Source organism: Taeniopygia guttata, chromosome 1A, assembly GCF_048771995.1.
Source record: "Taeniopygia guttata chromosome 1A, bTaeGut7.mat, whole genome shotgun sequence".
NCBI lineage: Eukaryota > Metazoa > Chordata > Aves > Passeriformes > Estrildidae > Taeniopygia > Taeniopygia guttata.
In genome coordinates, this window is record NC_133025.1 from 65,356,204 (window position 1) to 65,382,373 (window position 26,170).

Consider the following 26,170-nt stretch of genomic DNA (forward strand, 5'->3'; position numbering starts at 1 on the left):
GTCAGTCATTCTATTTACTGGCCTCTAGTTTCAGAAAGACATTACTGAATAATGAGATATCTTGAAAGAAAGGGTTGTAAACAGGCCGGTCTTCAGAGGCACAGAATAGAAGTTACTTACTTTTTATTCTCACAAGTTCTCTTAGACATTGTTCAGCTTTCTTCCATTTAGCTGATTTAGTTCTCTGACATCATAAGCATTGCAAACATAACTGGTATTAGACCACTTTTTGGGTCACAGATTTGATTCTTTCCTGCTTACCTGCAGCCAGCAACTCATGTGGTAATAATATGAGCCTTCCTACACACCAAGAACACACACAAGGTGTTTGCTTCTGCCCCAGTTCAGCTGCTGATCAGCTGGGCATTGATCAGTCTCAATGATCAATGAGACTGATTGATCTCATCAATCAGCATAGGTCCAACAAATGTGGACACTCTTTTTCTCCCCTCACCTGTAAGAGTTCAGACTTACCATACTCTGTGGAACCATGGCAGCTCCAGCTTTTTAGTCAAGGTTCTACCTGGTTCCTGGTGAAGTCACTATCATCAAGATAAACTGGGATTTTCTGATTTGTCTACTCACTGACTGCAGTGTGCAGACCATGGCCATGCTAAGTTTTGCATAAATGGTCAGAAACCACAGCAACAGCAAGTAAGAGAATGAAACACCTGCACAGCACACACAGCGGCTCACCTCCCTAATGCTTCAGCTGCTTAGAACTGTCAAAATGAAAGCAACTTGACAGTTATCTCATTTAAAAAACTATGGGTATATTGTCATAGAAAAATAATGTAATCTCTGTTTTAATTGAAAAGCCCTCTAGAAGTATAGTATAGAAGATTATATAAGGCACATTTGATGTTTAATTTCTAAATGGAGAGTGAAAAGGGAAAGACACTCTACCTGTTTTATAGCTTGCTGTGCCAAGAATGCCATTTGCAATGGGTTGGGTTTCACTGCTGGCCTTGGTAGGTTCTGATTTTGGGGATATCTCATCTGTTGTGCAGGAAGAGCTGAACCATTGGGCTTGGGATTATGATTCTGAAAATGAATCAAGCGCGGAGGTGCCTGCATCAAAACAATAAAAACAGTTCTGCAAGTTAGCTGAAATCTGTTCTATATTCCACGCATTTTTTACTAAATGGTCCTTTAAAAGTTCTGAAACTCCTCATAAATTATATGTAAATAAATAGTACTACACCATTTATCTGAATGATCAAAAGCATTGAATTTCAATGTTAAAACCTAGTAGATGGTTTTGAATTATTTTATGAAGAGACATAACAAGAGCCAGTGAGTGTTTCCACCTTTGAAAGATACATGAGAGAATCATTGGGTGTTATGCAAAATAGACATAGCAAAAAAAATTAATGACATCAACTTTTTGATCACTTGACAAAAACACAAAAATGTTGCTAAACATTGTATATGGCTGGATACAACAAGATTTTATTTTTTTTAAGAATAAATAGAGGCTGGGTGCTACCATGCATTTTGCAAGGCAAGTTTAAAATGACCACTCATTTCTCAGTAAAGAAAATGCCCTCTAAACCATCTCCATAGCTACGTGCTGAAGGTGAAGATATCTGAAGTTATGGATCTAGGTTTAAATGCTTTCCTTTTTTTCCTATCTTACTTTACTTTTTCCTTCATTGCCATGAAAAGAACAAACTCTGCTAACAGTCCTAACTTACCTGATGAGAAGCAGGAGGTTGTTGCATGGCTCCTGGCATTCTTGGGCTTGGAAGAACTACTGGTCCTGCTCTGCGCTGAGCTTGCTGCCTCTGAGCCAGGACCTGCTGCTGCATGTGCTGGAGGCGGAGCTGAGCTAAGCTGATCTGTGTGGGGAACTTGGAGAGCTGGTTGGGAGGTAAGCTGCCTGCTGACTGTAAGTTTGCTTCCATCACAGGGCTCTTGGGCATATGTGGTGGAGTTTCCTTATCTTCAATTACCAAAGAACCTATTTTAACCAAAATAAATAAAAAAATAAAATCAATACTGAAGTATGGCAGTTAGCAGAAATGCCATCACACTGTCAGTGATATGTGGTCTGACTAGAACTCAAAAACCATTTCTAAAGTAACTTGTTTGTTTATTCAGACTTTATTTTTTCTTCAATGGTTCTTGTATCTAGCTTATCTACAGAAACTGAACACATCCGATCATAAACAAAATGGCCTGAAGGCTATGATTTATGAAACTAGATAAATAAACATGATTTGGTTTTATCTATCACATAAACTGTTACAGGAACCCCAGTGCTGGTCTATACAAGTGCCATTTCTATTGTAGCATTTTTCACAATGTAAGGGACCATATTTCAGAAGTTCATTAAATAAACATACACAAGAAAAAGAGCCCACCAAACACAGGAAAAAGTCAGCTCATTACAAACATCTCAGCTGAGCAGCAGTTCAGAGTTATCACCACACAACCTGACAGCTGGTTTCTGGAAACATGTTTCACTTTCTATTCCTGTCTCTAAGAAAATTATTTATAAAGAAGGAACTGGGAGAATTTCCTCGCTACCATCCAATGTCCTCATGTCTGGGAAAAGGAGCTTGTTTGCCTTGAAGAACTGCCATAACACTTTCTGCCTCTGACATGGTAGAGAATCACACATTTGCACCTCTGTACACTGAGAGAGCACTTTCTGATGAAGGGCAGTGTACACTGAGAGAGCACTTTCTGATGAAGGGCAGAAAATGTCCCACAGGTATCTCACTAAGTCTTCTGCACACAACAGAAAAACAAAAATTCCCACCAAGATAACAGTGGAGAGAGAAAGGAAACACAACTACAGTCAAAATCCTGAAATACCTCTGAAACCTTCAAGTCCTCCTGCTAAGCTGTTGAGTCCTTAGGGTGCTTATCATCATGGCTGAAAGCTGTCCCATGGGAAAGGACCTGGGAGTGCTGGTTGACAGCAGGAACCCTTTCTTTGGATGTGAGATAGGGTTAAAAACTGTGTTCCTTGTTTCAGAAGCCAGAAGTTAGAAGTACTGACCAGAAAACTGAAAGCTGCTATTTTCACCATCACATATACCTTTCAAACAAGGTAAGTTTGTAAATACTTTATCATAGTATTCATAAATAATACTTTTCTCCATGCAATGCACTTTGAATGTTTTTCATGGTTAGGGAAATACATTTAACAGAGTTAATGAAGGAATGAATAGGGCAGAGGCTATCATCACAAAAAGAAAGCTGCTTTCAAAATAGGATCAAGACACCAAAGCACCAATAAAAATGTATCATACCTAGATTGAAAATATTCTGAGCCCAGAAGCTAGGATCACAGTGGAACTGGATGGTGTTGTTAGTCACTGGGGAAGGATCACACCTGGCTCGGAGGAGATACCGTAGTCGATATGTAATCTAGAACAAGAACAAAAACAAGGTTTGGTGTTTTTTTTCCCTCTGGGGCCAGAGCCATGTATCTGAACAGCACAAAAAATCAAAAAATACACCCCCCCACACTCCCACACACACCAAACAAAGCAACCAATCAAAAAAACCCATTAACAAAATCCCCCCTGAACAAGTCCCTAGAGAATTGAGGTTAAAGACAGAGAAACTTGTTCAAGCTACAAATAAAGAGGTATTTTTAACATCCTTCCCTTATTCCTAAAGTAGTTTTAAAAAGAAGTTAACTACAGCCTAAACAAAAAGAACAATTCTTCCTTGTAGAAATATATATCCCTCTAAAAACTTGGCCATTATATTCAATGACTCTAGCTACTTGCAAGTGAAGTTCAGATTTACATAACCACTGATTTTTTTCCCCCCACGAATCTATTTTAGCCCATTCATTTTTCTTTCAAAGTATGCCATTCGTTTGGCAACAAGTATGATCACAGGGAATTTTCTTTTGTACTAAATTTAAGTTTCCTTCAGACAGCCAAAGAACAGATTTTTATAAACAGTCTTTGAAAAATCAGATTCACAGATGTTTTCAGATTTTTCCAAATGCCTTGGTTCCACAGAACTGGACTGTGATTACACAAGAGAATATTCTACCAAATGCTCACAATTTATCTAGTTCCTAGAAAGAAAATGTTGTCTTGCAGTTGTTTCACTAGAAATGTCAGGGACTGATATACCAAAATAAAACAGGCACTAATTTTAGAACCACACACAGCAGATTCTGAAAAAAACAAACCAAACAACTTGGAGAGTTCAACCCTTGTTTTTCTTGAGTGATAGATTATTTCCTGGAAAAGAGATATACTTGGCAAAATCATCTTAACTGTTTAAAATTATACAAGTTTTTTTTCTTTCAATTATAGGCAGGTCAGTTCAAGACCATACTCAGAAAAACAAGATTTTTAAATTACCATGGAAAAATTATAAGTGCATTATTATTATTTTGGATAGAGATTTCCTTAGGACTTTTGTGTACGTTACCAGAATCAAGTAGATGACCCTACAGAAATTCTAGGCTTTTGTCCTGTTACCATTACTGGTCACACACAGTTCCTGTCAGAGTTTGCTCCAGTATTTTCCTACTATTGTGCACACATACGTGTTGTGGATAAATTCCTGACTGCTCACCCTGTTAGTAACAGTGAAAAGTGCAGCCTGAGAGCACAGCCCCCGAGCTCCAGTGCTGCCTTTAATTCTGATGGGCATTCCTTCCTCTCTCCTGGATGTGCTGGAGCAGAAGTTTCACAGCTCTTCTACACAAAACGCCTTGGAAATAGATCTTTCCAAATGCCCACAGATGGGTTATCTACTCAACTCCCAGGCAGCACCAACTTTCTAAAGCTCAATCTGTTCTTTTGAAAAATACTTTTCATTTACTGAGGCCTTCTGGGCTAGATGCTCCTTTCTTTCAGCTGCCTAATGTTTATATGATTAACGTGCCTGAAACACAACTTGTTTTCTTACTCATGTAGCACAGTCTTGATGGCAACACTAAGCAATTATAAACAAAATGACTCAGTTTGATGTCCTTTTTCTCTATTCAATTTTAAAAAGTACGACTAGCTGAGGCAGTATAAGGCAGATCAAATGAATTTAACTACTTGAAGTTGATAAAAACAAGTAATATTTCCACTATAGCCTGCAGTATCAATAATGGGTATCCAAAAAAAGAAAACAACCCACCACCAAAAACCAACAGCAAATCCAAATCCAAACAAACAAACCCCACCAAACACCCTGGTAGGTTCTCAACTAACCAATTAACCAATAAAAAAAAATTAAGAAAAACAACTTTGTGAACCAGTTTATAGGAACTGGGGGGGAAAAGCATCTACCATCTTTATCTTTCCTCACATTGCCCCAGGTTTCTGCTATCAGGCAAGTACAGTCTAGTAACCTTTGGAAAAATCAAGGTAAGCTTTTGGGCTGTTTTTTTTTTTCCTTTCAAATTTTCTAGGATTTCTGTCCATCGTGAGCATTCAGCTTAGTGAGCCAACATGCACTCAGATCTTAAGGGTCATTACAGCAATGAAATATTTAGCTTTGTAATTGTTTGTATGGACAAACAAAAACCTTAGTTTAATTTTTATCAAATTTGAAAGTCTTTTAGTGGGAGATGAACCTGACAGAACAAAGACATACAATAGTATTTACATTAAAATGCTAGATACCAGACACTACGATATACAAATAGTGTTTTTCATGAACTCAGATGCTGTAGTGAATATCGTAAAGAAGCACAATGATGAGGTAGTACACACAACATTTTTTCCCAATGTTTTGTGACTTCATGGCTTTCAACCCAAAGAAAAGGAGTTGTTTCTACTTCTGCATATATAAATAGTTCTATGGCATTGTAACGGGAAAGAACCATGACCAGAGAGCTAAATTAATAGAAACATTCTGTATTTATGTTTAAGAGAAAACCATGAAAACTATATATAAATATTCCAATTAGTAGAAAATCATTAAACATTCTAATACCCTAGTACTCCAGACAAGCATGTGCATGCATACCTAACTTAACTCTAGGAGAATGGAGAGAGCTGTCTTCCTAACCTTACCAAACGTTTACTGTACAGCAGTGCTGTGCTGCTCCCACTGGAAACTGCCCATTTGGAAAAATTCATGACATGTTCCAGCTGTTTAGAGAGACCTGCCACTTCCTGTTGTTGCTGCAGAAGTTTCATCCTATGCTCTTTTGCCAGAGTCTGCAAGTAGAAAAGCAGTTCAAGTCAAAAGGGTCAATTTATAGTTAAAAGGCATTAACTTTCATACTGGTAATTCACAATTATCAAGTGGTTTCACTTAGCTCCTCTAAAAGAACTCCTGCCCTCTGATGTAGCCATCAAATAGAAAAGTCAGTACACATTTACTCAAGAGATCAGGACCTTCTGTGCTAAGGACACATTTTTACATATATTTATATCTATGTATGTGTGTGCCCCTCTACACACACACACACACTCTCTTTTTAAAACACAATTGGAGATAATATTTTTCCAGGTACCCATTCTAGACAATTCTCTATGATTTGCTACTGGATTACTGAATTTATGAAGAAATCTGATAGAACACTTTTCATGCATGCTTTTGCAATTATGAATTGCAAAAGCATGGAGAAAGAAACTGGCCACCCCTCAAAAACCAAATTTTTCTCCACCAAAAATCCCACTTGCTCAAGTAGCTTGTATAGGACAACTCTCCACTTTGGAATCATGCTAGGACATGCACAGGGGACTTATGCTAGAAATTTACTGTAATGTGAAAAAAAAAATTAAAAAAAAAATTAGGACTGAATTTTTTCTTATGATAGAAATGAAATTACCTCCAACTGATGCAGCAGAGCTTTTCCCTTTTTATTTATTTCTACCATCAGTGTAAATATGGCAACTTTAATATCCTGTTCCACCTGCTTTTGATTCTGATTCACTTCAAGAATTCTGTAAGTAGACAGTATAGAAAATAATGTTCTTTAGTTCATAAACTCATCCACTAAACAGTATTTAAAAAAAAAAAAACCTGTTGCTTAGACTACAATACTTCTTGGTCATATGCACCAATTAATACATGTATCATCAGATACTTATAGCCAGGAAAATTACTGGGAGAAATAGAGCAAGTAAGAGTGACCTGAGAGAAAATTAATTAACTGGTGGCAAACTCTAATGCCATAACTCTGACATCTGTCACTGATAAAAATTAAACGCTCACTGTAATTGAAATAGTCAATTTTCAGAGTAATGGCACTTTTCTGGAATGATCCATGCCAATCAAAACTGCTTAAGTCTAATTTCCATCTAAGGTAGAATGGCACTGATTTAGCTGTTTCAACAATAGTGCACAAGGTCATAACAGCAAAGCTTAATGTTTTATTGGGGAAACCTCTACTAAAGAGATGAAGGAAGAGCTCAAATCATCCTTGGCATCCCCAGCTGTGCTCAATCTCCCTGGGTACTGCTGCCCCTGAACTCTGCTGAAGGAGCAGCCACAAAGGCTTACTGCAGATTGCATTTTACAGATTTATTTTTCTCCTAGGTTTGTAGTACCCAGTGAATAGAGCCCCAAGCATAAAAGTACTATATAAATCTTCAAATATGTGTCACAAACATTATGAAAACATCAGTCATAACCTTTCACTTTCTAAGAGGGATCTACACTAAGAAAATTAATCTGCTGATGGTGGGAAAGCACTTAAGACTGTCTTCTACAGTCTTTATTGCATAAGTTGTTTTGTTTCACCCAAGCAACTGCTGCCCATTAAGTCCACAGGCTGAGCAGAAGAATTACCTAACACAGCCAAGCATACTGAAAACAGTCACTACAGTGAACTTTAGAATTCCTCTTTCTGGAAGCATAAAAGGAGGGAGATAGCAAATACACTAATTTAAACATTTCAAGAAACTACAGTATATGTAAAGTTGCCTTCTGCCCATTTTAACCTCATAATCTTATACAAACCTGTTATGGATCTGTTTCCCTGTATATTTTATGTACTTAGTCTTCTCCATCAATTTGGTGATTAGTGTCTCAATGATAACTTTCTGGTTCTGAAAAGCTTCTTCTATAAACTGGTACCTGTAGTAAAAAGCAGTGAGGATTTACACATGTAAAATGTGTTATATACTTGCTAAAAAGCAGAGTGACTTACAAAATAATACTTCTTTAATTGAAGAAAGGGGCTGCTCAAATCCAAAATTTAATTCTCATCATGGAAACAAATGCTTGTATATTTTGTTTATAGTATATTTAATTTTATAGTCTATTTCCTGTCATACTGGGGTAAGAATTTACTGTTTCATAAACACAAAATAGCCTGATTTTAGCAAAAGAAAAATTAATGTTCTGAGGTAGTCATCACTTTGAATGTGAAAATTCAGGTAAGCTATTACTTAATGTAGGACAAGGATGCAGAAATAGAAGAGATTGCTGAGTTGGTAGAAGTTGGCAACATTTAAATCAAGGAACCAAAATCTTTAGCAATCTGAGGAAAAAAAAGAGGTAGCACATTATAACAGGAATATAAATCCTAAGAAAAGGAGAATAAAAGAGGAAGACTGCAACTCTGCAAGAACAATGTTTAGCTTGTTTCAAGGAGCAACAGTGGCCAACACTTCTCCACCTACTGATGTTCACTTAGTCAGGCAAGCAAGCTCTTTGGGTGTTGCATCAGGTACAGCAAGTATATTGATATTTAACCAGAGTGCATCTGTCCCAAAACATGACTATATGTGTCAACCAGCAAGATTTTTGCCTTGCACTCAGAAGTTGTATGTAATTCTGCTTTTCAGCTTCAGTGACCAGTAAGAGATGACCAAAGAATAGCAACATGAAGATTTGAGAGTTCTAGTGTTGTCAAAGTACAGCATTAGCCAAACTGTAGGTTAACTCTTCTTCTGAAAGGGCTCTTCACAGAAAAAAGAATTCCCATGTTTCTCCATTCCAAAACAGTTTGGTAATGTTGTTATATAATCTTGTTGAAGGACAAATGGAGAAATTACACATAAGTGTACAGTTGCATAACACAGCCCCTGTGTTTTCTAAGGACTCTCTGAAGAGCTGCATAGCAACAAATTCTGACCAAATAACTTGACTGTAGAAAAGGTCTTGTGCTTAAGTCACCAGATTAACAACTGGAAGAATAGGGTTTTATTCTAAATGTAACACACTCTCATCAGTCACATTCTTTGGGATACTGAAATGAAAGATTTTCCAGAGATCACTTGAGCTAACAAAATGAATGTATCAAAAATTAATGTATCAAAAATGAATATAGCAAAAATGAATGTATCATGTTTGTAGAATCATGTGTTGAATTTTAAGAAACCTCTGCACAAAAGGCATAGGAAAGAAAACAAAGATCTTTAAAGCTTCTTGCAAAAAGACAAATACCGGAAAAGACCAGGAATGCAAAGAATTCCGACAAGGAAGCCCCTCTGTCTCCAAACATGTCAAGGATGATGGACTTATCCAGATAAGAGAGCAAAGGACCAAAAGCACAAGCGCAGAGGAGAAGAGTTCAAAAGTTCAATGCAGAGGAAGATGATGGTTTTAAGCCTCAAAGACCACCAGGGACCCCCATAAAAGCCCCCACAAAAAACCACGCATGCCCAGAAGGGCGTGGACCTATTTAGCATGAGAGGCGAAGACAGGCGGGGCCAGGGGTTGAATATGCATAGAAAAGTTGTGTAATGTATTGCATATGGAACACCTTTGTGAATAAAATTGGGGGGCAAACTTCAGCTCGGGGCACAAGATTTCGGAGAGTTATCTCACTTGTGCCGGGCGCTGTCATACATACCCACTTCATAACTACCTCGAGTTGTGGAGTCTATTTATTTATTCCGCGTATTGCTTCAATACAATCTCTGTTTTTTGGTGAGTTTCATTTCTGAGCAGAAAATTTTATTCTACCTGACTGTGTTCCATACAGCTAGAACCAGATAGTCTGAATCTACTTCAGACTACCCTCCCGTAGATGAGATGGATAAAATATACACTGTGCTTTGATACCTGTGCTCTTTGTGCTCTAGTAGCTGACAGTCTCGGCAGGTCAGCTTGTCACAGGTCTCACAGTACAGCTTCAGCTGCTCCTTTTTGTGGTAAGGGCAGAACACTGGTCGCTGACTGGTCACACCAACTGCCTCTGTTGAATAAAGGAAGATGTTAGTACAGTCAACTGAACTTGCTCAAGATTTGCATTCTCCTGCTTTTCCTTAGATGTACAAGTGTGTATCAGGTCACTCACCAAGACTGTAACAGCCATAAGCTCAAACTGCAATGTCTTGCTCTTCTTGCTCAAGCATAGAGCTAGCACCCTCTCTAATGGAAAATGTCTAGCACCTATTTTAACATCATCTCTTCTGGCCTCACAAAACTATTTACAAAAGGAGTAGCCAGTACTGCTGCAGCTGCAAAAGACATTGCACAAACAGCAAGCTCCTTTCTTAAATGGAGATGAGGAGGCGGTTGACTCAATTCTGTCTTCTTTCTCAGCTGACTCGGTGGAAAGGGGTTGGAGGATATCAAGACATGGACATTCAAAGTGTAGAACATACAGAATATAATAACCAGGAGATGTGAACTTCCCTTCAGGACCCCATTCTAAATGTGTGAGAAGTCTCACTTCAGTTTCTAGCGTGCAAATATCAAAGGGTGCAGGAAACACCAGCAGATCATAGAAATGGAATCTGTTTCCTTAAACAATTTAACTGACAAAGCCTGATTTCCTAGGAGTTAGATTGGACACTGAGTTCATAAGGATTATGCAGCCTGTAATGAAAACTGGCTTCATACTGCAGCCTGTCCTTCACTGAAGATCAATAAGGTCTCGTTTTCATACCCATTCATTTACCTCTTTTCCAAACACTTGGAAGAAGTTATTTTCAGATCTCTATTCTCTGGTCAAAATTCTCTCCAACTCACCAAAAAATTGCCTCCCCAAAGAGGCCTGAGTGCACTGAGACCACTCCTACCACCAAATCCTGCTCTGCCTAACAGTCCATCAGCCACTTCTACCCACTTTTGTCCTTTCTTGGAAGTACATTCAGTACTCACTTTTGATTAACCATGTGTGAAAGTGGGACACAGAATACAGTGAATATCTTCAAAGTACAATGGTGGAAGACAGCCTTTGAGCAATAGATTACCTCACAGTACTAGATAGGGTGGAGGGAAAATAAGTATCTATTCTAATACATTTATTTAAAATAATAGATAACAATTGCTAAAAATTATGTATTTACAGGAAAAATCGTGCAAGTCCAATGGATGTATTAGAACCAGTAGAATGTTTGTCAGCATCCTGTAACATTTATTATCCTCCTACAAGGACACTAGAAGACAAGACACAGTGGGGGAAAAAATGAAACAAAAGAGGTTCTCAATGAACAGAAAAATTCAACCTTTTCTACCATAGAGTAGTCAAGATTTCTCAGAGAGGCTGTACTGTACACCACATTCACCACTGCTGGTTCCCAGGGCCCAAAGGGGTAAAGCCCTGAGCAATTGGAACTCAGAACTGAATGCCTGAAGCAGGAGGCTGGACTAGATGATCTCCTGGGGTCCCTTCTAGCCTGAATTATTGTAGATCCTACTGAGGAAAAATGCTCCAATTCATAATATACTTTCCCTAAGGCAAAATATTTCAAGCACAAAAGATACTTAGCTAAAACATGAATTTTGGCTGGCTTTTTATCAGAATGCCAAAAATATATAATCTATTAGTGCTCCTTTTCCTGCTGTATACAACAATAAAGTTCATATTAACCTTTTGTTAGACCTCTAGTAAAACTAGAGAAGCCAAATGCCTAAAGAAATATTTTCTGCAGCTGATCTCCAAAGTCTAGACAATAATTTGCAATCAATCCACGTCGAAGATAAAAATCTATGTGTATTTATTGGTTTAAAACATGTTAAATAAAAATAAAACAAAAAAAACAAACCAAAACCAAAACAAACAAACAAAAACCAACAACCCGTACCACTATTCAGCTTATCTGAGACAAAAAACTGTTGGAACACCAGCTTCCAAGTTACCACTTTTTTTAAAAAGTGTGTTGGTCCAACATAATTTTCCAATGCAGATACAAATTCTTTGTGAAATTATAAATATGTTACCTGGAGATACTTCCTCTTTCTGCCTCACAGTATGATCTTTTGTGAATTTAACCCTCTGGTGAGCCCTGATGCAGGTCTTGCACAACCATTCTACACATTCCACACAAAACCCATGAGCTTCTGCATTGTCTTCACAGCTTGTGCAGACCTGACAAGAGGAAGAAAGGTAACGGTTAAAATAAGTTTGGAATTATACACACAGGTTATTCTTCATACATCATCATCAGTGCTGTTTAATAGTATTCTGAAAACAGTGAAATGAGAACAGAAAACTGCCTGAGGTACAGGAACATTATAAATCACAGCACAGAAGTAACTGAATGTGACTTTTCAAAGAAACTAGTCATTTTGTCAGTATTACCCTAAAATCTTTGCCTGACATGATAAAAGTCAGACCACTACTTTCTGCCATTCCCTGCACACTTAGAAGCCAAACAATGTTTACTGTATACAAGATGCTGTTGTGAAATATTTACTAATGACAGAACACAAGCAGCACTTCTCTGATTTTAGAAGCCTCGCTCAGTTCACACAGCAGCTTTAATTTTAGCTTCCAGTCACCTGCTTGGTTTCAGGAAGAACACACCATAGTGAGCAGCAAGGTTCTTCTCAAGAATCTTAGCATCACCTCTTAAAGACAGTATTCCAGTTAAGTTTGTCAAAAACGCTACCCCAAAACAGATTTGCAAGCAATGCACAAGAATTTTCAAACTGTGGCCTGTTAACTCCTGGGGCTCTTTGGACTACACCCAACAGACCTAGGAAAAAAAAAAAATTAAGGAAAACAAACATGTCACCAGACCTAAACCTCTCTACACAGAGTAAATACACAAGAACAAACCTGCTGCAGTACCACAATCTGAACATCAGGTTTAAAACTTTGAATGATGGACAACACCATTTCACACAATCATAATGTCACTTCATTTTTACCCCTCCTTTACAATGCCTCTGTGGTCCTACCTTCAGTGGGGTTTTGGTAGTAAAAAATAGTGAACATGCTCATCTAGTGCTGGTTTAGGTAACTACCACCCATTTCTGGCAATGTTCAGCACTGCTGCAAACCAAAGGCTCAATGTCTCTGAAGACTGCTACATCCTACAGATCACAGTGACAGATTTCTGCTCGCAGGAGCAACAAGGAGAAAATTTTAGGTTTTAGTTTTGTTTTCACTTTGATTAAAAAAACTCAACCAAACGACTTCTGCACCCACACAAGGTAAATATAGATTAAGTTAAAGAGGAAGGAAATATTTATATCTCATGCAGATAAAAAATATATACATAGCACTGTGTTCCAGTTTCCCCTTCAGGAAAGAAAGGAAAATTAGCACAAAACTTGCCTTAGGCCAGATAGCAAGTTACTGACAGAACTGGAATTTCGACATGAGTTCCAAATACCCAGTGCTGTGCTTATTTTTCTGGATCATGTTACCTCTCAAAGCAATTATCTTCTGAGAAATGAAGTTACAACATAAGGGCTGTTGACCCCTCTTGTTGTCACTTGGAGTTTGAAGCAGTTTCTTTTCATTAAAGGTGACCTGCGAAGGAGAAAAAATTGGGCTTGTGCCCCTCTTTCTGTTTCTTTACAAAAATGAGACCTAGAAGTTTTCTTTTTCAAAATAATCTCAAAAATTTAACTTCTCCTTTGTTTTTTATTTCTTCCCCTTCTTCCCTTAACAAAAAAAATTCTTATTTCTATCAAGACCAGTAGTCTAGTGAAAAATACCAAAGTCAGGACATCATTAAAGAAGTCTAGAAAATTGAAATAAAGCAATTAAAGGAAGTGAACTGTAATCAGGAAATTGAAATTTTTTACTTCCTGTCTTGATTTCAGGGGGAACAGAGTGGGGGTTTTCCTCAGTAGCTGGCACAGTGCCGTGGTTCCAGATTTAGTACGAAAATAACATTGATGGCAACAACCAGCACATCAGTTTGTTAGGCAGTGCTTACACAAACTCAAGGAGTTTTCAGCTTCCCATGCTCCCTGCCAGTCAGCACATGCACAAGGAGGGAATGTGACCAGGACAGCTGGCCTGAACTTCCCACAGGGATATTCCTTACGGCAGAATATCAAGCTCAGCATAGGAGCTCTGGGGAGTCGGGTGGGAGGCACCAATCTCTGTTCAGGGAAAGGCTGGGCATCGGTCAGTGGGTGGTGAGAAATTTTATTTGGCATCACTTGTTCATCTTGGGCTTTATTCCTCCCTCCCTCTCTGTCATTACTACTATTATTATAATTATTTAATATTACTTTTTTTTATTTATGAAGCTGTTCTTAGCTCAACCTACAGATTTATCTCTTTTTTTCCCCCTGATTCTCCTCCCCATCCCACTGGAGGTGGGGAAGCAGGGAGGAAATAAACTAAAAGGGGGAAGTAAAAAAGGCTGCATGGTACTTGCTTACGAGCTGGGGTTAAAACTAACGCTTGTTATTAAATTCAATGACATTTTGAAAAACAAAACAAAAAAAAATTTAAAACTGTTCTTAATTCTTGGAGGAAAAAATCCTCTACCTCCTTTCTCTTTAGACAGTTGTCCCCTCCTTTTTGTGCCAGTGCCACCCTCTGCAAGACTGTGATGCAAACCATGGACTGATAACACCATCATAGCCCAAGGCTCAGTTACATCAGCAATGCTGACTGGAGAGTGAACTGAATAGGCAGCACAACAGAGTTTTGACATCAACCTTGTGGCCAGAGAGGTGTGATTGAGCTGTGCCTCCAAACACCCATGTTTTTAAAAGTTTTTAAAAGTCAGAGTGGAGAGTAACATACTGGATGTTTGGTTTTCTAGTGTTAAAAAAAACCAGCCCTAAACCCAAAATAAGCAGAGAAAAAGAACAAAAAAAAAAATCTATCAGGCATTCTCTAAGTCAAAGAAGCAAAACAAAGACTTAAAAAAGAGGCAGAAACCAAATTAAAAGCAAAACCAACCAACCAACCTCCCCACAACAGCCTTTCCAGATCACCTTTAGCAAAATCAGGCAGATGAACATGCCAGGACATTTAGGTAAGTTCAAACAATGTTTGCAGTCATTAATTCTCCCTAGATTCCAAGAGCTTAATCTATTTTTTTCCCATATGCTCTAGTTGAGTTTTTTACACTGCTTGTGGACTGAGATGAAATTGTGATTCAATAACCAATAATCAGGTACTGCCAAAAGAATCACAACTCCTCCTTTGTAGCATCAAAAATATATATCCCATCTTTATACTCTTCAAATCCACCAAGTGGACATGAGACAGATTTCTAAAGCTTTTCACAGACATCAGAACTCAAGCTGTCAAAACAGCAATGCCTTCTAGGTAGCATCAAATTTCCTCCCATCCACTTCTGATTAGAAATATGCATTTTCAGATATAGGTTGGGTTTTGCTAGAACTCCTAGTTATTAGAGTAAGCTATACAGCTAAAGCACATGGAAGTATAATTACTGCAAATATTTGTTATGCATTTACAAAACCTAAAACTCATTCTTATTTTTCTGACTCACACAAGCAATGTTTCAGTGATTTCAAAGAAAACTCCCCTAGTTAACCTATAAGCCTTTATTCTGGTCAGACAGACATTTATTTTTTATTGAGTTTTTGTTGTAATTACATTTAATTCAGTTATGAATTCTAGTATTTATAACCCCAGGAAGTGTTCATTCAGCCTTCAGTCAAATTTAATGAAAGCAGAAATTACTCAGCATGTTGCAGGTAAGTACTATTTTAAGAAAATACACAAGCTTTTATGGCAGAAAAAGCACATTTGCTTGCAAGACTTGAGGTAATAGACCTGTCTTCTCAGCTCCTGTATTGAGTAACCACTCTTCCAATTAAACACACTTTGAGTATTAAAGAGATTAAATAATCAAGCAAAGGTTTCAAAGAAGAGAGCAAAGTAGTCCAGATGAATATTCAGTGAACTCCAAACCTCACCAATGTAAATTAGATGCAATGCTTTCCCCCACTGGATCCAAACCTCACTGATGCTAATACTTACACAACTATCTCCTGGCACATATGGAATCACTGAAGACAGAGACTATACATAATTCCAAATATGATCCATGAAATCTGAGCAATATATCCTTCTTACCCCACCATCCCATCAATATTCACCATCTTTTCAAAGCATACAAGAACATCCTGTGACTCTTCCTGAGTCTATTACCCACCTCCATAAACCACCAGCTTTCAGAGATGTTTTGGTCACAGGTACAGCTTTTATAAGCTGTTTAAGCATAATAAAACACATAATGGTTTATTATGCTTAAACATACAAAGCACCATACAAAGAAACTTATTTTTATAAATTCTCCTTATTAATCACCTCATAATGGCAGACTTACTTTCCTAATATCTGGATCTTGTATCAGATCTAAGCTGATGCCTTGTTTTGTTACTACATTCCCAGCATCTCACATAAAACCCAGCCATTCTTCATTCCTAGTACAATATATTAAACTCTCAGGTCAGTGACTGGTAGAGACAGAAAGTTATTCTTACCATTAAAAATATTTTTACATACATTCTGTTTTGGACACAGAAGCTATGAGAATTAGAACCTAGACTAAAATGCATTAGAGGCTCAGTGTGCTGCACCAACACCCATGTTATCACTAAGGTCTTCGCTCTTGCATCAGTCTCACATCTCTCATTTTTATTTTCATGGCTTTGCATATGCCACGTTCTTCTCAAGTCTCTAAATTTCCCTCACTTGTCTACCCTTCAGTCTTATGCAAATCTAGCAACTTGCTTCAGCAACATCTCTTAGGTTGGAAGCCCCTTTCTCCTCATTCTTATGAATGAAATATAATTAATTTTTATCCTCAAACTTCTCTTTGGAAGCTGATAATTTTACCAAGCCTTTTAATAAATCACAATGTGAAAAAAAACCCAATTATAAAGCATCTGCTCTTTCAAAGTATTTATGTCCTAGCTGCCCACAGCCTACAACAATTACTTTCAGGAAGATCTCAACTCCATTTCCCATGAGTTTCTTTTCTTTTGCAAGGTTTCCTATGCCAATGGCCAGCACAAAACCTTTAATGCTACTCAGGAAAGCTCTTGTAGAACATGTACTAGGGAGTTTGAGTTCTATACTTTCTTCATGGTCACTTTTTGTGCTCCTGAAGTTTTCAGCAGTAATTGCTAGAAAGCACAGCTATGCCAGTAGTGCACTGAACTGCCCAAATCAGGCTCAGGTAAGATAAACATGATTACAGACAGATGGACAGCACTTTCATGGGTTCCAATTATTCTTCTCTTCCCACAATGCAGGGCTCCATGATATGCCATTCACTCCTGCAGTTTTAATTCAGTATGCTAAAAATCGCTTTAGCATTAGTACCATTTTGAATTTGAATCAAACATTTAATTTGCAAGAAGGCTTTTGTAGTCTCTTTTGGATTGAAATAAAACAGTTCTTCCTGCCAACACACATATAAGGCTAATCACAGATACAGACCGGTGGTTCTAAGCCACAACAATATTTGCACAAAACCCATGCCTTGCTTCCAATTCTAATTTGTTAATCCTTCAAATAAAGCTGCAAAACTATTGAAGACAAATCAACTATCTCAGTAGAAAAAAAATCTATCAAATAGATGCAGTTTTGGATAGAATTTGGATGATCTCTGATGCAGTATTTCCTGCAAGTGTCAGTATCTTTTCTACTTTAATTTCTATGATCTGTTGCCTATGCTAATGGCAAATTTTCTTTCATTTCTCTTTGCTCCTTCAAAGGCAAAACAAGACAGGCTGATTAGAAGGCTGTATCATCCTTAAACCTCATAATACTCCCCCCTGGACAGTACACTAATCAGTTTAACTATTATTGATTTAACTTTGCTGTTCCACAACAGAGGCATTTACAGGACAGTGTAGCTTTTTTCTTACATCAAGGTACAAAGGAATGTACAAAATCTTCATTGTCATACAAAAATAAATCTATTCAAATGTAGAAAATGGCACATCATTCACTTCCAAGAGGTAAGGCACACACTCAGCAGGCATCTAACAAAATGTTTAGCTCCATTTTTTGAGATACAAGTTAGCAAAAAAAGCACATGAATGTCCTATTCTGCTGGTTCAGCAAAGTCTGCTGGTCCTGCCTTCAGCTGCTACAGAAAGTGTGCTGAGTTCAGCCAAGGACCTTAGCTGAAGAACAGACTCGCTTCCAAAGTGCAAACCTGCTGGTTTGTGTCAGGGAGAAACAAATATGGAATAGAAGAGTAAGAGTGAAATCTAGAAGGGATCTGAAGGAAACACAAATGCTTTCAAGAACCTCCCTGACATCTGCTCACGCCACTCAGTGAATGGAATTCTCCACTTAACTTTCACATGAAGCAAAAAAATATTGTAAGGGATGAGGGTGAGATCAGAGACTTAAAAAAAAAATAGTTACTACTCCCAAGGGGAAAAAAATATTCCATTTCTATCACCACTCCCCAAAGCAGTACATTCAAGGACTTATTATATAACTAAGCAGAGGCTATAGGACAGCCACACCCTCTCAAAAAAAAAAACCCAAACATTTAGGACTGCTTCTGCATAACATTTGCTATCTTGCTTCTCTTCATAATTTTAAAGTCACTATCAAAGTTGTGATCGAATTTTCAGCAGGGTCCACTCATTTTGTCAATCTTACCGGTACAGTATTGAGAAACTGTGTAAATCTCACAACCATCTGCAAAACTCAGCTATTTTCCTGCAATTCCCAGGGGACAAACACAAAACAAACATTTCCCCTTGCCAAATCCAAAAGAAGCCCAAGTTCAAACAGTCCTACATTGCAAGAATACAGCTTGTACTTCCAGCAACTCACAATTCAGTTTCTGGTAAGGTCTACCGTTTCTCAGAAAACCAGTTTCAAAATTCCTTAAAATCTGAACAGTTTAATGGCTTGCAAGACACAAGTTCTCTTGCTCAGAGATTATGACACCACTTATTGCCCTCAACAGCCAGTGAGTTGGTATCATGAACCTGACTGGCTCCTGTCATCTCTTCCCAAGGGATGTGGCCGTTCCCACATGCAAGCACAAATTCCAGCTAAGCCTTGAAAGGAGCAGAATGCACAATAAATGACTTCTAAGACACTGCCCCTGAAGCAAACAGCTCAAGAGCCAATGATATAGTTCCCCCTAAAATGGGAAAGTGAAAAAGAGGAATTTTCAAAATAAAAGGAGACCACCAGCCAAATATCAGGGCATGAGTTGGAATACAAGACACATTGATATAGCAACGTTACTGTACTATTCTTATGAAGAATGCAGCAACATACAAAGAGGCTGAATAATTTGCAATAACTTCCTGGAGTTTAATAAAAAGCCCATGAGTAAAGAGATGCATGAGATACTCCCTTACCAGCTAAAAATGAAGACATGCAATATTTTGCTAACAGAGATTGTTCAATTGTGATCCTACACAGATGTGACCATTTGTTTGGTATTGCTTCCACACTAACTGGTACTTGCCTCCTGAAAAAAACATCATAAGAAAAAAAACCCCAATATTACTGTTCTTCCAGATAAGCAACTCTTATGAGATGGCTATTACTTGACTGCAAAAGGAAAAGAGAGAGTCTACAGAAGGAAAACAGACAAGAAACCCATACAATATCCCATCCTCCCCAGTTAGCATTTTGAGCCTCTTCCTTGGCAACAGGACTCCAGCTATTTAATGACATGTTTTGTCAGTAATGTGATAAAGTCCATTTAGATCTCCTGGTGTGGTGTTTTCAGGTCTTTGCTTCAAAGAGTGCTTGAAGTACCCTGTCCAATGTACAGAAATTCCCAATCTAATGCCTGTTCCTTACTTTCATCTTTTAATATTAAGATGCAAGTTTATATCAACAATTAAAAATAGTGTAGGGTAACATAACCACCTTCTTCACAGGCATTTTCATACATTTTAACTAATTTTCTAGAGTAGCTACCCATGTGATGTCTAAGTACTTGAAGTTCTGTCTGCATATGAAGTGCAAAAAGGCCACACAGCAAGAAGCCACGGATATGCACACACATCCAAAAGGTGTTAACTTGATTACATGTTAATGCACTTACCTGATTTGATTTCTCTACTGTGCTACTGGGAACCTCTGTGGTATCCTTCACAAAAAAGTTATCTATGATGTGTCTCTCTGCACAGTCCTGACCACAAATTGGACAGCGGATAACACTGACTGGGGGGAGAAAAGAAAATCTGATTATGCTTGCACAAACTAAGATATATTAAACAACTTCAAAGACAACTTGCAAGGATAAATATTTTTGAAAGGATGTTACACTACTTTCCTGTCAATAAAGTATGAGCAAGAAAAAGCAAATTCTCATTTGTCACTGAAGTTACTTTTACTTGTTCTTCCCTGATGACATATTCTATCACCCAAGGTCAAACACCTTCTTGTTTCAATGCCGTAAAGAGTTTGCCTTAATCTTATAAAGAAATAATTATTTTACTATAAAGGGAACATATTCCCATTGACAATTTGTTGCTATAGAATAGATTAAAGTAAACACTTATTAGTGTGGAATATTAATAAAAGACACTGAGTGGTATTACATACACACACACATACATGCCAGCAATGTGACGTGACTAACCTTGATCTATATCACATGGGAACACAAATGTAGAGAACACTCAAATTTAATGAGGTGACTTGTAGAGAAGAAGAATTGAGCTGTATTAATATCATGACTACCTTCACAATAAGCAAGGGAAAGCAATAAAAACTTAGGAATAAATAAGCAGGGCTCCCTCCCTCCTCTCCTCTGCAAGATGCAATAGGGTACAATTCTAAGACAGAAACATAGTCAGGCTCCAGGTTGAAGAAAGCTTAGAACCAGTAACACAAAGGGTTAAACAATTAAGTCTTTTCAACAGAATGGAAAGGACAAAGTAAAGTCCAAAACTTGGGGTTGAGCTGTGAGTAGACTAGGTTGAAATGGGAAAGATCTATAGAGACATTTTTAAGCAGACACCTTTTCTAGCTGCAGAAAATAATGTCCTACTAGAACTAAGGTTTGTTTTTAACATCCAAGAAAAATCTCTAAAATGCTAGGCACTGACATCTTGCTTGAAGAAAATTACTGTAGTCATTACAACCAAAAAAGAAGCAATTGAAACCAACTTAGGCTGAAATAATCACTTAGGACATGGAAGTCACATGCAAAAAGCCTAAAGTAGAACAGTCATGCAAGTTACACTGACATATATTCTAGACCTTCAGCTCCCATTTGAGAAGAAACATAAATTTAGGGCCTGAAAAAAGACCTGTTTACCCTGTTTAACCCAATGAATTCAACGCCAGTATATAACTCACCACTTGCATATTTAACTAAACCAGCGTGGGTTTAAAGCTGTTCCTGTTTCATTTTTACAATAAATTGTGAACGTACAGAAACTATTAAGTATTTCACTTTCTGCAGAAGAACTTAATTCCTTACTCTAATTGCTTCATACAAGATTTAGGTAACTTTTTCATAAGATTCTTCCAACAGATGCTCAAGACTTAGCAGGCAACTCAGTATAAAGCAGTGCTGTAATAAAAGTCCAGCATTTCTTCATTCTGGAAAATCAGCAAGCACTTTTCCACTTGTTATCAAGGCATTTCACTTTCATCTGAACAGCTATGATGTTACGCTTGATTTTACTCTAAGTGCCATTTTACCAGTCTGCATTTCAATACACATTTGTGCAGCTTTCTTTGACATACAAATTCCATTTTTTTTGGCTGCAACTTTTGTAACATTCTTTATATCATCATCTGCAAGGATAATTGAGAAAATTCAGTTCTGGTAAGTCAAGTAGCTAGCAGAACTTCAAGTACTGAACTTCTCCTGTAATTAAGCAAATCAATTTACCACAGTCAAGAGTGAACACATCTCCTAATACTCAAGCTACACACTTTCCAAGAAAGACTGTTAAGACTGTTTTTTACATTTTTTCAACAGCACCAATTACAAACCACCCTTGCCCTTGTTCCCTCACTGCTCATTCTTGACCCTGACAAAGACAGTGCTCTGGGTTGAAACCAAAATCAGGAAGCAAGGAAAATTTCTAACACAAACTGAAGTACTGAAAAGCAGACATTCTTTATTGCAGCACACTGGACACAGAGAGAAAATTTCCTCTACTCTGATGTATTGCAAAACTTTACAAAAATGATATTTGTTCCATCATGATCATAAATGTTGATTACAGTGTACTTCCTGGCTAATACATACACATCACTTTTTCTAGAATTAATTTGCATGCATTCACCTCTTATTAAGAGTAGTCCTTTCATGTTCCTACAGGGTCCTTTTGCTATAAATGGATGTGAGTCATGCCAATAAAATTATAATTGTATCAATAATTTGGGAAAATAACTGGAAAAGTATGTGTGATTAGTGTTATGAAGCAGATGGGTTTTTTCACAGAGGATACATGTGGGAAACAGGGTGCAGGAGTTGGATTTGACCTCGGGAATGGATGAAGTCAGAAACTGACTCCCAAACCAAAACTGGCACCAACTGAAGTTAAGACAACTCCCAGAGCAAGATCAACCTTGAATATGAATAAAGTTGGGAACATTCCAGACAGGGAGTCTAAAATATTGGTTTATCTATGAAATAAATAATCAGGTTTAATTGGAACATCAGGCTTACTTATATAACACCAATCTTAGTGTGCATGTGTAACCAGCCAGGTTATCCAAAGGACATGTGAGGAAGACCCCCGGCCTTCCTCCAAGGAGACCCCAAAGAGACCAGAAGACCCCATAGCAACAAAGGGAGCACACGCTGTGCAGTAGGGTGATGCAGTAGGGAGGAGATTTGTGGGAACTGTTGATGAATGTGTATTAACACACAGTATATGTATATAAGTTGTGTTTAGCTCCTTTTGCCTTTGTACAGGAGGCAGGGTGGGAATCCCTCCCTGTACCCTGGTTGGTTTTGCTTATGCATTATCTGAACTAATGCCAATTTGTTTTTGTAACTACTTGATTATATTTTATTGCATTATTATATTAAACCTCAATTAAAATTGCTGCTAAATTTTAATCTTGTGGTTTATTGAATTGGACATATAAGGACCTCATTCATAACACTCTGAAGGGGTCTCTGGTGATTGTATTCCCTGACAGTCCCCAGTGGTACAGGTGACCTTTCCCTGAATTTCTCTTAAGGCATGCACTGTTGCCTCTTGTTACATGGCTACCACAAAACCCATTGTATTCCTCATTATCTGTTTATCCACTGGTTGCAGCTACACAAAGAATCCTGTGTGTCTACTTCATCTACTTCTTTAAAACACATTATTCCCTTACTTGGACAAGTAAGGCATCATTATGTTCTGTTTCTTTTATCAAGGTCAACACAGGTGTCTGAGTCGGTCTGTGCATGTGTTTGGGAGATAGGTATAGACATAGAATGAGACTGGCAAACCAATTCAGACATGGATGTATTTTTCCTGTTCTCCCAAGCTTTACTTTCATCCCTTGCTCTGCTTCACTGACCACACGCACTACTGAGTACAGTGAAGCAATATGAGAAGCAGCACAAGGATGGGAAGAGGACACCACCACTGAAGATTAAACCTGGGGCTACTGAACCAGATCAGCAGCATTAACAAGGGTTTGTAAGTCAGCTTGAGTTGAAAATATGGAAGACAAGGAAGGAGAGGCAAGAAATTAGGAAACATACCAAAACAAACCAAATATTTCATGTGCCTTTTCACCAACAGAATATTGCCAACCACCTGTTCAAAAGATCACTTAGAATTTCTAATGTCAGATGGGGGAAAAAAGGAAAAATTGCCTACAGCTCTCAAAATCTTCATGTATTTTCTTTTCTATAATTCCTTATGCTGTCTCACCTTATGTCAGGGGTTTCTTCTGCCACTTGCAAGGGTAAACTTGCTTTTGTTATAATCCTAGATTGATGACTGCCACACAAATCAGTTTTAACCCAGATTTAGTCAACCTCAGGATGGTAAATTTAAGCAAAAGATCTCAAGTATCAGGGTTTCTATTCATCAAAGTAATTCTATAAGATTCTCTTTAATGGAGCAAACACAGGAAGGTGAAAACATATTACTTAAATTGGGAGGAGTTTCATAATCATCATCATGTTAATTGTGAGGACAGTGAATGAGCAGATCCCACATTTTTATCTGGTCCTTTTTTCCAGTTATAAGGAGTTAAAGAACACATTTGCCTGTCTCAAACACTGTTACAGCCACTGGTTGACTTTGCCATGAGATAAGCACAGAATGGAGTGACAGGATAGTGCTCATCTCCTGGCCTGGCAGAGATGAGACCTGGTTAGACCATTATGGGTAATGCATGCAGACAAAAATTCCCACTGGGGAAATGTGTGTAAAGAAGCATCTGCTTGCTTGTATGCATGTCACTGGTCAAACAAAGATCACCCCAAGTTCTGGGTCAGCTGAAATCTGTGACCACTGGAGCTATCTGAAAATGCCTCCCTGGATACCTGGAACTTGGACCTAAAGCAAGCCACCAGAGCAGGAATGAGATAAGATAAAAGGGGTGCTATTGTCTGAGGGTTATCTTGGATCTGGAGGGAGGTTAACTAAGCTGGGGGAGAAGAATGTGTCACTGACAATGGACACAACTGCAGAATTTATGGGCCACAAGAAAGGCTAGCTCAGCAACTGTGCTGAAATCAGCTTAGACTTGGTAAAATGTAATTCCGGCAGGGGGAGATGGACCACCAAACTCAAACAAAGAGGAAGACTGAGTACAAGGACTAATTAACATTAGAAGCAAGGGAATCAATTAACCAACAGAATAGTAGTGCTGTGTAGCCAATGTGCAGTAATTTGTTTCTTTGCTAATATGTATGAATAGTGAAAAGACCTGGAGAAGACCACTACTGGGAAGCCCAGGGTGAGCAAGGATGAAAAGGACACTGCTAAATCTACAGGTGGTAACTATCTTCTATCTGATCTCTCTCTTTTCTATTTTTTTCTACCTTTCTCCCTGACATTCCACGTTTAATAAAATCTGTATTATTGACTTCAGCGTATGATCTTGTTTGAACCTTAATTTGGGCAGAGGCACATCTCAAAAGCTGGATCTTAGCATCAGGAGCATTGTTTTTTTCAGCTGTAAAGGGAGCTGGATCAAGCGCATGTGGCTCTTAAGTAGGGGGAGAAAAAGAGATCAGACCTCCACCCTTCTGAGCAGCATTCTTACAAAATCCAAGTAGTTATGGAATCTCACATTCGGATTTTGCTTGAGCCAGGCCAGGACACCACAATGCTAACAAAAGTAGCAAGGCTGGCTCCCTGGCTCATTCATTTCTATCCCATGACAACAGAAAGATTTACGCTGCCATGCACTGAGCTGGATTAGGGATTGCAATATTGAGTCAACAGGGCTGTACCAGGAGAGAAGAGTGTTTCCCCCCACTGGCTACAGGCTCATAACATGGGCACCTCTTTCAAGGAATGCTAAGCTACATTTTAGGTAGGAAAAATCATGGCCCATTCTTATTCTTCTTCACAAATTACATGCTGCATCCACAAGGGCATCTCATGCTATTCAGCAGAATAGATTTATAGGTTATACAGTATTATTTCCAACTCGAAACTCAATTTCCTGGGAGTACATTCATGCCCACTGAAGCATCTCAAGACAATAGGAGGAGACTGCTCTGGTTTGCCCCAATTTTGACTCATTTGCGTCTTCACTGTTGCAAACGTGTTTCAGAGCCAATTTAATAAAGCCACTAGATGATCATTTGTAGATCCAAGAGGGTATTTTTGTTAGTAGATGCAAAGTGCTTTACTAAAAAAAGGAGGACTTAATAGTTCCCTTTCTTCAGATTAAATCAGTCAAAAAACCCACTAGTTTTTTGAAAGAGAGCTCTCTTTATTAAATAGAGTGCTCAGAAGCAACTGGCAATTTTACCTGCAACGACATAGTCATTACAGAATAAATAATTAGGGTTTTGTACAGCAATCTTTCCCAGTTTTACAGATGTTTTGCTTGAAATCCTAACCATACAGATTTCAGAACAAAAAAAATATTAACAGTAAGTTACACATCCAGTTAAAATGTTTAAAACATGTACATACTGATTAAAACTAATAAAAGTTATGTCAGAGATTGAAGGCAGCA

At 38.0% G+C, this 26,170-nt stretch overlaps 1 protein-coding gene across 1 annotated transcript in view; it reads right to left on the minus strand.

Annotated features, from left to right (window-relative positions):
* The window catches only part of TRIM24 (tripartite motif containing 24), a 55,533-nt gene that overhangs the window by 13,245 nt on the left and 16,118 nt on the right, over positions 1–26,170 (minus strand). Inside the window, exons 2-10 of the mRNA XM_002191458.7 lie at positions 20,100–20,218; positions 12,049–12,196; positions 9,943–10,075; positions 7,891–8,007; positions 6,758–6,872; positions 5,994–6,140; positions 3,264–3,381; positions 1,698–1,963; positions 907–1,071 (exon numbers count right to left, since the gene is read on the minus strand). Coding sequence (XP_002191494.5) covers positions 907–1,071; positions 1,698–1,963; positions 3,264–3,381; positions 5,994–6,140; positions 6,758–6,872; positions 7,891–8,007; positions 9,943–10,075; positions 12,049–12,196; positions 20,100–20,218 — 1,328 coding nt within the window. The remainder of the gene's footprint in view (positions 1–906; positions 1,072–1,697; positions 1,964–3,263; positions 3,382–5,993; positions 6,141–6,757; positions 6,873–7,890; positions 8,008–9,942; positions 10,076–12,048; positions 12,197–20,099; positions 20,219–26,170) is intronic.